Genomic DNA, 13,286 nt, shown 5'->3' with positions numbered 1-13,286 from the left:
GTTTCAATACAAAATGTCATGCACGTTTTAATACAAAATGGTATGCGCGTTTTGGTACAAAATTTCTTGCAAGTTTCAATACAAAATGTCATGCACGTTTTGGTACAAAATGTCATGCAAGTTTTAATACAAAATGTCATGCACGTTTTGATACAAAATGTCATGCACGTTTTATTACAAAATGTCATGCACGTTTTAATACAAAATGTTATGCGCGTTTTAATACAAAATGTCACGCAAGTTTTAATACAAAATGTCGTGCACGTTTTAATACAAAATGTTTTGCGCGTTTTAATACAAAATGTCATGCATTTAATACAAAATGTCATGCACGTTTTAATACAAAATGTCATGCACGTTTGAATACAAAATGTCATGCACGTTTTAATACAAAATGTCATGCACGTTTTAATAAAAAATGTTAAGCACGTTTTAATACAAAATGTCATGCAAGTTTTAATACAAAATGTCATGCACGTTTTGGTACAAAATATCATGCACGTTTTAATACAAAATGTCATGCACGTTTTAATACAAAATGTCATGCACGTTTCAATACAAAAGGTCATGCACGTTTTAATACAAAATTTTATGCATGTTTTAATACAAAATGTTATGCACGTTTTAATACAAAATGTTATGCGCGTTTTAATACAAATTGTCATGCACGTTTTATTACAAAATGTTATGCGCGTTTTGGTACAAAATGTCATGCAAGTTTTAATACAAAATGTCATGCACGTTTTGGTACAAAATGTCATGCACGTTTTAATACAAAATGTCATGCACGTTTAATACAAAATGTCATGCACGTTTTAATACAAAATGTCATGCACGTTTTATTACAAAATGTCATGCACGTTTTAATACAAAATGTTATGCGCGTTTTAATACAAAATGTAATGCAAGTTTTAGTACAAAATGTCGTGCACGTTTTAATACAAAATGTCATGCACGTTTTGGTAAAAAATGTCATGCACGTTTGAATACAAAATGTCATGCACGTTTTAATACAAAAGTTCATGCACGTTTTAATACAAAATGTTATGCGCGTTTTAATACAAAATGACATGCAAGTTTTAATACAAAATGTCATGCACGTTTTGGTACAAAATGTCATGCACGTTTGAATACAAAATGTCATGCACGTTTTAGTGCAAAATGTTATGCGCGTTTTAATACAAAATGTCATGCAAGTTTTAATACAAAATGTCATGCACGTTTTAGTACAAAATATCATGCATGTTTTAATACAAAATGTCATGCACGTTTTAATACAAAATGTCATGCATGTTTCAATACAAAATTTCAGGCACGTTTTAATACAAAATTTTATGCACGTTTTAATACAAAATGTCATGCATGTTGTAATACAAAATGTCATGCACGTTTTAATACAAAATGTCATGCACGTTTTAATACAAAATTTCATGCACGTTTTAATACAAAATGTTATGCACGTTTCAAAATAAAATGTCATGCACGTTTAACACAAAATGTCATGCACGTTTTAATACAAAATGTCATGCACGTTTTAACACAAAATGTCATGCACGGTTGAATACAAAATGTTATGCGCGTTTTGGTACAAAATTTCATACAAGTTTCAATACAAAATGTCATGCACGTTTTGGTACAAAATGTCATGCAAGTTTTAATACAAAATGTTATGCACGTTTTGATACAAAATGTCATGCACGTTTTATTACAAAATGTCATGCACGTTTTAATACAAAATGTTATGCGCGTTTTAATACAAAATGTCATGCAAGATTTAATACAAAATGTCGTGCACGTTTTAATACAAAATGTTATGCGCGTTTTAATACAAAATGTCATGCACGTTTATTACAAAATGTCATGCACGTTTTAATACAAAATGTCATGCACGTTTTAATACAAAATGTTATGCACGTTTTAATACAAAATTTCATGCACGTTTGAATACAAAATGTCATGCACGTTTTAATACAAAATGTTATGCGCGTTTTGGTACAAAATTTCATGCAAGTTTCAATACAAAATGTCATGCACGTTTTGGTACAAAATTTCATGCAAGTTTTAATACAAAATGTCATGCACGTTTTATTACAAAATGTCATGCACGTTTTAATACAAAATGTTATGCGCGTTTTAATACAAAATGTCATGCAAGATTTAATACAAAATGTCGTGCACGTTTTAATACAAAATGTTATGCGCGTTTTAATACAAAATGTCATGCACGTTTTAATACAAAATGTCATGCACGTTTCAATACAAAATGTCATGCACGTTTTAATACAAAATTTTATGCACGTTTTAATACAAAATGTTATGCACGTTTTAATACAAAATGTCATGCACGTTTATTACAAAATGTCATGCACGTTTTGGTACAAAATGTCATGCACGTTTGATTACAAAATGTCATGCACGTTTTAATACAAAATGTCATGCAAGTTTTAATACAAAATGTCATGCACGTTTTGGTACAAAATATCATGCACGTTTTAATACAAAATGTCATGCACGTTTTAATACAAAATGTCATGCACGTTTCAATACAAAATGTCATGCACGTTTTAATACAAAATTTTATGCACGTTTTAATACAAAATGTTATGCACGTTTTAATACAAATTGTCATGCACGTTTTAATACAAAATGTTATGCGCGTTTTGGTAAAAAATATCATGCACGTTTTAATACAAAATGTCATGCAACGTTTTACAAAATGTCATGCACGTTTTAATACAAAATGTCATGCACGTTTAATACAAAATGTCATGCACGTTTTAAACAAATGTCATGCACGTTTTGGTACAAAATGTCATGCACGTTTTAATACAAAATGTCATGCACGTTTTAATACAAAATGTCATGCACGTTTTATACAAAATCATGCACGTTCTAATACAAAATGTCATGCACGTTTTAATAAAAAATGTCATTTACGTTTCAATACAAAATGTTATGCACGTTTTAATACAAAATGTCATGCACGTTTTAATACAAAATGTCATGCACGTTTTAATACAAAATGTCATGCACGTTTTAATACAAAATGTCATGCACGTTTTATACAAAATGTCATGCACGTTTTAATACAAAATGTCATGCACGTTTACAAAATGTCATGCACGTTTTAATACAAAATTCATGCACGTTTTAATACAAAATGTCATGCACGTTTTAATACAAAATGTCATGCACGTTTTTGTACAAGACAAGAACACTGGACTATCATCTCCTTCTAGAAATACATATGTCATGTTTTTATGTTTTAAGCGCTCTCTGAGCGATATTTTTGTCGGACTATAGTCGTCAAATGGAGAAAACACAAGTGATTGGGGCCCAGAATCACTTGTATTCACTCCGCATGCTTGATACGACCAGACTTCATGCAAAAATCATGCAGAGGCGAAAAACGTGAAAATGAAGGAGGTAAACAGAAGAGTCTTCAGTTTATATCTTAGTCAAAAAAGCCAATTCCATGCAATTTTTACTCATGCATATTGTCGAAATCGAGTTTTGTATTTGCGTGCATTAATGTCCCAAGGCATGTCCGACATCTCTTTACGATTCTTTCGTTCTACAAAAACAGAACTTCGGTAAAACGAAAGGACAGGGAAGTCTAGCATAATACAATCATATACCAATACAAATATATATAGGCATTGAGTTTTAATCCGTCTTTCCCTTTCAAAACGAGCATTCCCTTTGGGCAACCCTGTCCGAAAAACGAATAGGCCAGCCTGGAAAGTTAGTTTCAGTCATAAAGTTCGAATTCATTTCTATATATCAAAACTATTCTAGTTTCGTCCACCCCGACTGTCCGTAAACAAAGTACAAACGTGTTTTTTCAAGTCACAAATGCAAAATACACATATACTAAGAACAATACCTATTATTCGCTGCGAGCAAGCCTTTACGTTTCTCCTTTCCCATCTTTCGGCGCCGTAGTTCGTTCTGTAATCAAATAAGCAAGGAAAAACTAAATTAAAGTAACAGCTCACTTGCATTGGACATTTTCAATCGAAATATACAAGATAAAGCAGTAAAAATCGGCAAGAATATGACTCCATTCGCTCACGTCTTCCCACGCTATTCAAATCAACACAGCGATCAGTAAATTTGTTTGCAAAGCCAGATCAAGCCAAAAGATGTTCAAACCAACTATCACCATGTACCTTAGTAAGCAAGACTCTTCCAACTTTTCCTGAACTTCTTCGACTGATGCTTCCTTTTCGAGACTGCAAACACTGAGTTTCGTCTAGATTCAACCGCCTTTTATTACTTCAACGACAAAGAAAATTCCAACGGACAATTTTAGCATTGATAACAATAGATAATCAACTAACTCATGCCAGACTTGTCCGGAATGGATATAAATTAGCCAAATGAAAATGTTTTGCATATTTCTATTGTCCGTTGTAAGTGATTAGCAAAATTCCGCTCCGTGAAGCGATTAATGGACAAACTCTTAGTTTGATTTAAAAGCCTTCTCTTTTCGCGTTAATACAACTAAAACTACAGGGTGTCTCAAAAAAAAACGCAACCACTATTTTCTAAAATTCATATTGTTCATAAGCTCAATAGATTTTACGCCCCTGGGATTTTAAAATGGCTTCTAATCGTACAGTTCAACTGCTAATAGTCAAATCAGCTAAACTAATAATGGTGCAGCTAACAACCGAACGAGTTTTTATTGTCGTGCATGATAACTTGAATGCTAACTGTCGACCTTGTCAAATAAATTGTAAATAACATTTTACTCGTTAAATACTTTCAATTCAGCTCGTTGGTTTACGCACCCGACTTTGTTTACCGACGATTGTGCCGCTAGAATATGATTGCGTTTTTTTTGATAAACCCTATATAACAACTTTTTTCTCGGTACCTTCTTTAACGCTATCTTAACGTAAAAAATGATCATCATTGGCCATTGCAGGCCGAATCAGAGCTCGAAACTTTTCATAACCTTGTACGCAGAGTATTTCATATTGAAAACAAATAATACAACAATTATGTCAATAAAGCTGGAGATAAATGTAAGAGTAAAGACACACATATTACAGACACATTCCAGTTCGCCCAATGCAAGCACACTTTACCAAATTATGCTAAGAAACCGGCAAATAAAGACAGACAACACAAAATTGAAAAATACGACGATTGAAAAAAAATTATCCTAACTGCATAATAGTCATCATAGTATTTTTATGTATATAAATATTACAAAGTGAAATAAATAAACGTATAGATTAAAAATGACTATCTACGAATGTGATCTAGTGTTGGAAAACGTTATCTATAGTGACCATTAAGTGTTGGAGCAGTTCACCAGCAGTGCATGCTCATAGGTGCAATGAGAAAAGATTGAAGTTCAATAATATTACGAGATCATTGTAAAAACATGCTCCAAAACTGTCGAACAGTGTTCTATTGTGGAAATTGATTTGCGAAGATATTATGTGAGGCTCTTTTCAGTCTATCTCCTCCAAATTAGATTTAGGAAAGAAATGAAGTTCTATTTTGGTGAGATCTCAAAAAAAATCCTAGGTGAAGTGATTTCATTCAAAAGTCGGTTGTTTATAAGCGTCTGATTTGCTGCCACATTTCTGCCAACTAAATTCAAATTCACGTTTTGTTATTTCAGCGCCACGTTTGCGAGTCAGACCTGTTTCATCCAGACTCAGCTCACACATATCAAGATCATCTGTGCCCGCGACCAGGACAACGTTCACTCCGTTCGGGTGTATCTCAGCTGGCGGGCTATCCATTGCCCGTCAAAATGGGCGAACCAGTACCCGCGCTTCTTGAAGTCATTGTCACGATACTCGTCACCGGGCTTCACAAAGGGAACGCGGAAATATCGCTGTGGTCGACGCGGGGGAAGTCTGGAAGTTGGCTTACTAACGCTTGCGTGACTTGCAGCTAAAACGAGAAATTAAACGTTTGAGAACTGATACAAAGCTATATCCAGTATGAAAAAAGTTAATTTAGTAAGAGATGATCCTTACTGGACCTCTAGGAAGAACAGTTTAGAACTGATAGAGCTATCCACTATAAATAAAGTTAGTTTAGTTTAGGTTTTCCTCCTGTAGTAACACTGGATAATAAGAGATGATCCTTACTGAAACTCTAGGAACAGTTTAGAACTGATAGGGCTATCCAGTATAATAAAGTTAGTTTAGTTTAGGTTTCCTCCGTAGTAACAAGAGTTCAGAACTGATAAATGAACTTGTTAAAATATAAACATGTAATTGATATTAACTATTTCCCAACCTTCTTCTACGACCTCTTGAGGTGCTCTTTGATCACCAGCACTTTGACCCGTCGACTTCGATGCCTTATTTTTATTTTTCCACTGATGATAAACCTTAAGACGGCGATGGAACTCTTGTTTACAAGCTTCTAATAACTCGACATCTAGAAAAACAAAAACAGAAGTCCATTTTGTATTCAAAACTAAACTTTCCACAGGAACCAAGTAATGACAACAACACATACCGCACGAGGTGTTGATGGTGTCTCTTAACTCAGCGTATTTCCATTTACTCAGGTCATATTTCTTATTCGGATCTTTCAAGGAAGCCGCTCTGTTGGAAAACAAGTTCATTTTTTAGTATCTTGTTTGTGATAGCTGATCAGAATAAAGTATGTTTAGGTTTTCTCCTGCATGTAGTAACGCTGGATCAATAAGAGATGATCCTTACTGGACCTCTAGGAAGAACAGTTTAGAACTGATAGAGCTACTCAGTATAAATAAATAAAGGTAGTTTAGTTTAGGTTTCCTCCTGTAGTAACACTGGATCAATAAAAAGAGATGATCCTTACTGGACCTCAATGAAGAACAGTTTAGAACTGATAGAGCTATCCAGTACAAATAAATAAAGTTAGTTTAGTTTAGGTTTCCTCCTGTAGTAACACTGGATCAAAAAGAGATGATCCTTACTGGACCTCTAGGAAGAACAGTTTAGAACTGATAGAGCTATACAATATTATAAAATATTTACCTTATAATAGCTTTTTGTTCCTCCATGGGTTCTACATTCGAGTTGGATTCCTAAAATGAGAACAAATTAGTATAGGCCTAATTCTGTCTAGCAGAAAATGAACATAAACTTCCACACAGTTGAACAGTTAAACGGAAGCATTTAGTAGTATTAATCGCCAAAGAAATTGAAAAAATATTGAGATATAATACCTTTGCCAAACGCAAGGCCAGTTCGTGATCTAATCTCTCTTGTTCAAGAGCAGCTTGTCTGAAATAATAAAATTTTACATTAAAAAAAATATCAGATTTAAAGCATTACGTGTGAGTCTATAAAAAGGACTCGGGAATTTTTTTGGAAAACCTCGCAAAGATGTTTATGGTAGCAAAAATAAGTTCATACCGAGATTTTGCCTCTTCTTCCTCTTTCCTTAATTGTTCCTCGATTTCTTTCTAAAAAACCCAGAAAAGATTCACGGTAAAAATATTGCCAGAGGTGATCAAGTATGGTACGACATTAATACATAAAAAGTTTTGAAAATAATTTTATTTATTTATCGTAATAATGCTCAAAACCTGTTTCGCTTTTTCAAGTTCCCTCCGTTTCATTTCTTCCTCTTCTGCCCTTCGCCTTTCGGCTTCCATTTCAGCTTTACTAAAACACACAAAAAAAATGTAAACATTTAAATATCGTACACAGCCAGCGCTCATATTTCAGCCAATCAGTGCTCAGCAGGGTTTTCAAAAAAGAAACCATTCTGCAGTATTTAATCCATCAAATCTTTTGTTATTCTTTATGAAAATAGCCGAAATTTCGTGAACATGTTTAGTTATAAGAACTGCAATAAATGTGACATATACTTTAAGTGATATTAAGTTGTTTCAACCGAGAATTTGATTTTTGTTTAGTTTGACAAATAGTCAAATCTATTTCCGCCATTTTGGATCATCTGGTGTGAGTTTAGGAGGAAAAAGAATATGATATCGTTGATCATTTTAAACTTACATTCTTGCTTCTTCTTCAAGTTGTTTTCTTCTCCTTTCCTCCTCTTCTCGCCCTTTTCTTTTCAGTTCCATCTGTTCTTTGATTTTTCTCAACTTCTCTTCTTCCTCCCTCTTCTCCCTCCCTTTTTGCTTCTGAAAATCTACGACTTGTTTGTCCACCTTTGCCACAAGAATACGGTGGAGATTCTCGATCTGATCACGGCTCATTATCGTGTTCTAAAATGCAGCACCAAGAGATGATTAGATCGACAATGATACATAACAGACGGGCCTTCAACAACACTCCTTGATAAGTTCCTGAGGCAGCATTTCAACACGTCTACTAACCTTGATTTTCTGTATAGCAGCCGATATTTCTTTTTCGATATCAGAAATCTGTTTGGTCAGAACATTCTTGTCGGTTTTTAAACCTGAAACTACATTGAAACAACGAGGAAACCGTCAGTGGAGGTGTTGTAGAATCACCCCCAACCGTTACTACAGGAAGAAACCTAAACTAAACTAACTTTATTTATACTGGATATACTTCTATCAGTTCTAAACTGTTCTTCCTAGAGGTCTAGTAAGGATCATCTCTTATTGATCCAGTGTTAATACAGGAGGAAACCTAAACTAAACTAACTTTATTTGTACTGGATAGCTCTATCAGTTCTAAACTGTTCTTCCTAGAGGTCCAGTAAGGATCATATCTCTTATTGATCCAGTGTTACTACAGGAGGAAACCTAAACTGAACTAACTTTATTTATACTGGATAGCTCTATCAGTTCTAAATTGTTCTTCCTAGAGGTCCAGTTTAATCATAATCATTCCTTTATATCTGTGAAAAACAAAACACATGGTCTGATAAGTTAACTAATTATGAATATTTGAAATAGTTGGCCTTATAAGAAATTTCGGTGGAATAGTTTCATTGCCCTCGGTAGAATTTTGTAAACTCCTGATATACCTTTGCTGGTGTTATTTCCACGCGAGGAACATTTTGACGGTCTTCTGAATCGTGGCCCAAGCTTTTGCTCTGAACTTGATCTTGTTTGCCACTGGAAGGCATGAGAGTTAGAACCAGCTTTTTGACGTTAACTATATCCAAGATCTCTCTGCGAAGTTAAGCATGGAGCATTGTCACATTTCTGGACTGAGATTGCGCACCATATCACTTTCTTCCAGCAATTGACAACGATCCACCTTGAAACTTTCGATACAAGAGCTTTTAGACTCTCAGGATCTGACAGCATTATATGATCAAATGTTGCAAATTACAAAAATGAAAACGAATTTAGCCATATTTTAGTGGAAACCTTTCAATAAATCAATCACTTTAACAATGATACAATAATCTTAACTTTCCTGGTCTAAAAAATACTTTCGTCAACCCAAACTTGAAATCTTCAGGATCCATGCTGACCGCTCAGTATGTATATTCAAATCTACGCTACACTGGGACAGTTGTCAAGTCGATTGTGCCATTTCTAGCGAATTTATTAACAAGTTTTAAAGCAATCTAAATAGAATTACTAGTGGGTGCATCTTTTATCCCCCCTTCCACCTGCGAGTAAAAGGACGTAAAGACAGCAGTTGCCCCTGCATTTTAACACAATAAGGCAGTGTTCTGGGATTTTAACCCAGAGGCCAAACATAACAGCACTGTTTAATGAAAAAATAGAATTCACTATAGATCTTTGTTTGGCCCCAGACATGGACACTGTTTTTTGCCAAACATGAAATGGAGGGAAACCGGAGTGCCCGGAGAAAAACCCTCGTGACCACAACATGAAATCCGGATCTCAAAATCCGTTTGTATCTTAAATGTGATTGGTTCATTCGTAGTCACATGACTTTAAATAAATGCAATGTTTCCCGCCACGGAAACAAGTGAAAAATTGTTGCTCGCATATTGTCATAACAAAGTGTTTTTGTAATGAAATTGTTGTGTAACATGTATGTTTTCGTTCCCATATAACAAAACACTTAATGTACACTCCCTCGGGAAATAGTGAGTTTTGTTTTCCCTCAAGTCTCAATGTTTCAAATATTCAGACTCTTAGGAAAACAAGACTCACTATTTCCCTCAAGGCGATCATCAGGCGAATGGATGCATTTAATGTTTTTTCTGACGCATAAGGGTAGCATACTAGCGTGTAGATTTATCCACACATGTACATTTTGTGTCAGTGTGTACTGTATGTATAGCATTTCTGTAAGGTATACAAAGGAAACAACCATTTTTTTTCTCATTTTAGCAAAACATTCAAGATACCAGATGAACTAAGAATATGCTCCTGGATAAATATTAAGTGCAATTAATATACTAAGCATATCACAAGCAAGTGTTTCATAAAGTGTACTGAGTTACTGATCACACATTAATTAAATGTTCTACCTTATTCTTCAACATTTCTTGGATAACCAGCTCAGTCTGACTGTACAATTATTTGTGAAGGTAAATTATTTGGGTGTAAGCTGAAGTGTTCCAATCCTTTGTTTTGTTTTGTTATACATATTTCTAATAAATAGATAACTATTGTTTAATTGAATTTTATTTTTAGTAAATCTATATTTAGTAAGTAGTACATACCAAATGCAATCCTGACACCAGTCCATGTTATACAGTCTGTGTCTATAAATATTTCACCAATATGAAAGAAACAAACAAACTTTTCCTCAAGTATTAGATATAGAAGATTCCAGACTGTAAGCTAGATACCGTAAAATTCTTCCTGTTGCAACGACCAATGGGAAGGAAAGGGTGTTGCCTGTTACAGTCTTGTGAAACATAATGTATTAATACATAAATATGTATGTTATGTATTATTTCTTCACCATAGCTTGTAGTAATGTTTTACAGTTAGCTTGAATTCTTTTTAGTGTACTTCTACTGTTATCAGTTCTTCTCTTGCTTTTTGATAAATGCTTGAGAATCCTGCATTAAATCCAGATCCCCTGGGAGAGCTGAAAGACCAGAGGATTCCAAACTTTGATTTAGTTGTTTTGTTATTCCTTGTAGTCTCTCAAGTTCATCTGCAAAAATAGAAACAATTTTATATTATATGCAAATTTTCCATGTAGTTATTGAAATTGATGAAATTATTTCACTTTTAGACTAACTTTGCAATTCATTATCTGAACATGAATAACTTGATAATGCTTCCCTAGGAAATCAAAATAACATAGACAGTACAGTTAACATTCAATTTAATAGTGTCTAAAAAGGTGAAACTGTCAATATTATAGTACTTGAAGCAATCAAAAGTAAAACAAATTGGATGGGCAAGTGTTAAAGGATTACTCTTGTGTGGCAGAATAATGAAGCTATAATCTATCATTGTAAATAGACGGTAGTCACAGTGAATACAGACAATGTCTATATCCATGATACTGATATACAATATGTTGCAGTATAGATTAGACGATCACGGTACTGGAAACAGAAAATAAAAGATAAGACATTAATAAAAAGCAACTTACATTCTTTTAAAACACTGTTCAGACTCAGCTTGCAGCATTTGGATAAGTTCAACAGTCGATATGTCGCTTTGAATTCCCAGGGTTGCCGCCATGCTGCTTTCCCCGGAAAAGGCCAAAAGGGCCTGCGGAGGAGGTACATCACTCCAACACTGGGCTATCAATTATAGCTCAGTGTCAGTGATCATGAAGCATTTTGTAACATCCTGCGCAGATATTCGGAGATGCGGCTATCTTTAAATGGGGGAACGGGGTATCGGGGAATTCGGGAATTGGCAAATAAAGGGAATGGGGCTTATAGTTTGAAACTGAATTAACTGACTTCATTTTGGGTTTTTTTATACCTTTCTCTGATCTCTGATCTTTTGCTCAGAAGTTTGTTTGCGTCACCCTGCAAAAGACACAGTTTCTCTGCAATACAGAGGTTTGCATCGTTTAGCACCCGGCGAGTATGCTGGCGCGCGTTTTGTGATGGACCATGAAAGTGTAAACTTCTTATGATTTCTATTCAAATTCCAAATTTACTTCAAATATGATTTAAACGAATTCGTGGTCATTCCGAGGTATTGCTATATATATCACCATGTTTCTCCAGAACTTTTAAATAAAAACGATACAGTAGGTGTGCTTAATTATTGTTGTGTTTGGTATACGCATTTTGATATCCTGTTGTTTTCAAAATTACTAAAACGTGTGCAAGGCCTTTTTCTCAAAAATATCAATCATTGATCTCGTCAGTTAACAGTTGTAATTGTTAAAAAAAAGTTTAATTCAGTTTCAAATTATGAGCCCGATTCCCGATTCCCTGATTCCAGAATTCCCCGTTCCCACTTTTAAAGATGGCCCGAACTCCGGAGATCCTGTGTCTTATTTTTAGCCATGACGATAATCAATTTATACAAAACATATTTTCTGACAACAAGGGTCGTCTTGTATAATATTGAGTAAACTTTTGTTAAATATGGCAGTGCCTACAAATGCTATAAAGGAAGCAAACGACCAAATATTACTGATGCATTCTAAGATGCAAGAACTGGAACAGGAAATTGAACGTTTGAATGGAAAATTATCGTCGAAAGAAAATCTAGAAGAAAGCAATATTCAAAAGCAACAAGTTGTAAACATGAAAGACACGGAAATTCGAGAATTACGAGCAGAACTACGTATAGCAAAGGAGAAAATAAATAACTTAGAACAAGAGCTCTTTGACAATGAAGTAAAAATGGAAAAATTACAAAGCAAAAGTAAAATTTTGGATGACGTTGTCGGGTTTCGTGGTTCACTGGAAGGTTTGTTATCATATTTCAAAATTGTTCAAGAGATGAATATTAATGATAATGACATAAATGGCAATTTACGTGAGACAGAAATAACAGATGGTTATCAGAGTGACAGTGAACATGGTGGTAAAACTAGTGTATTAATTAATGGTGATCCAGATGCTGAGCTTGTAGATCATATTTAATAGTTGTTACTGGTAATTTGATTACAGTCAATGTCACATCACTTTTGTGAGAAGTTTGCAATTTACACTTCTTTTCGAAAAATAATGACAAATAATGTGTCTTATAAATAATGAAGATGACTGCCTGTGTTCTTGAATTTCCTTTGTACTGACTAAAATTTTGGTTTTCAAATAAAATATTCTGAAAAAGGTCTGATTGCAGAGTTAGTTCAAATATCACAGAACAACATGATTGCTTTTATTTATAGTATGTGCTGAGTGTCAAATCATGAGGAATCACACTTGCAAAAAACAATGGAGTTGTCTTTCTGATTGGTATTTAACAAATAGATAACATTGAACCGTTGTCTGTTAGTTATAGATACACAGTATGACAT

At 34.1% G+C, this 13,286-nt stretch overlaps 1 protein-coding gene and 2 long non-coding RNA genes across 3 annotated transcripts; all 3 read right to left on the bottom strand.

The window, feature by feature from the left end:
- Positions 1–3,475: 3,475 nt before the first annotated feature.
- LOC114535915 lies at positions 3,476–4,260 on the bottom strand. The gene is made up of 3 exons (XR_003688372.1): positions 4,173–4,260; positions 3,887–3,951; positions 3,476–3,574 (listed from the first exon to the last, which is right to left on the bottom strand). It is a non-coding gene; the product is annotated as an uncharacterized LOC114535915 (long non-coding RNA).
- A 1,017-nt stretch (positions 4,261–5,277) lies between these two features.
- LOC114535914 (unconventional myosin-VI-like) lies at positions 5,278–8,063 on the bottom strand. Its single transcript, XM_028557251.1, has 8 exons — positions 7,986–8,063; positions 7,556–7,634; positions 7,383–7,432; positions 7,193–7,250; positions 7,002–7,051; positions 6,496–6,584; positions 6,271–6,414; positions 5,278–5,919 (listed from the first exon to the last, which is right to left on the bottom strand). The coding sequence occupies exons 1-8, from the start codon at positions 8,054–8,056 to the stop codon at positions 5,726–5,728; spliced, it is 735 nt and encodes a 244-aa protein (XP_028413052.1). The 5' UTR covers positions 8,057–8,063; the 3' UTR covers positions 5,278–5,725.
- An 88-nt stretch (positions 8,064–8,151) lies between these two features.
- LOC114535916 lies at positions 8,152–9,016 on the bottom strand. Its single transcript, XR_003688373.1, has 3 exons — positions 8,932–9,016; positions 8,312–8,400; positions 8,152–8,200 (listed from the first exon to the last, which is right to left on the bottom strand). It is a non-coding gene; the product is annotated as an uncharacterized LOC114535916 (long non-coding RNA).
- Between the last annotated feature and the right edge of the window lie 4,270 nt (positions 9,017–13,286).

The sequence above is a fragment of the Dendronephthya gigantea genome, unplaced genomic scaffold, assembly GCF_004324835.1.
Source record: "Dendronephthya gigantea isolate DGI-Jeju-01 unplaced genomic scaffold, DenGig_1.0 000127F, whole genome shotgun sequence".
Classification (NCBI taxonomy): Eukaryota; Metazoa; Cnidaria; class Anthozoa; order Malacalcyonacea; family Nephtheidae; genus Dendronephthya; species Dendronephthya gigantea.
Note: the sequence above shows the minus strand (reverse complement) of the source record. Positions and strands in the feature narration are given on the sequence as shown.

Coding starts and splice junctions, on each gene's coding strand:
- LOC114535914 (XM_028557251.1), bottom strand. CDS start 8,056: ATGGAACTGAAAAGAAAAGGGCGAGAAGAGGAGGAAAGGAGAAGAAAA. Junction 6,585..7,001: donor GAACAAAAAGCTATTATAAG/GTAAATATTTTA, acceptor GTTTTCCAACAG/AGCGGCTTCCTTGAAAGATC. Junction 5,920..6,270: donor TCAAGAGGTCGTAGAAGAAG/GTTGGGAAATAG, acceptor TTCTCGTTTTAG/CTGCAAGTCACGCAAGCGTT.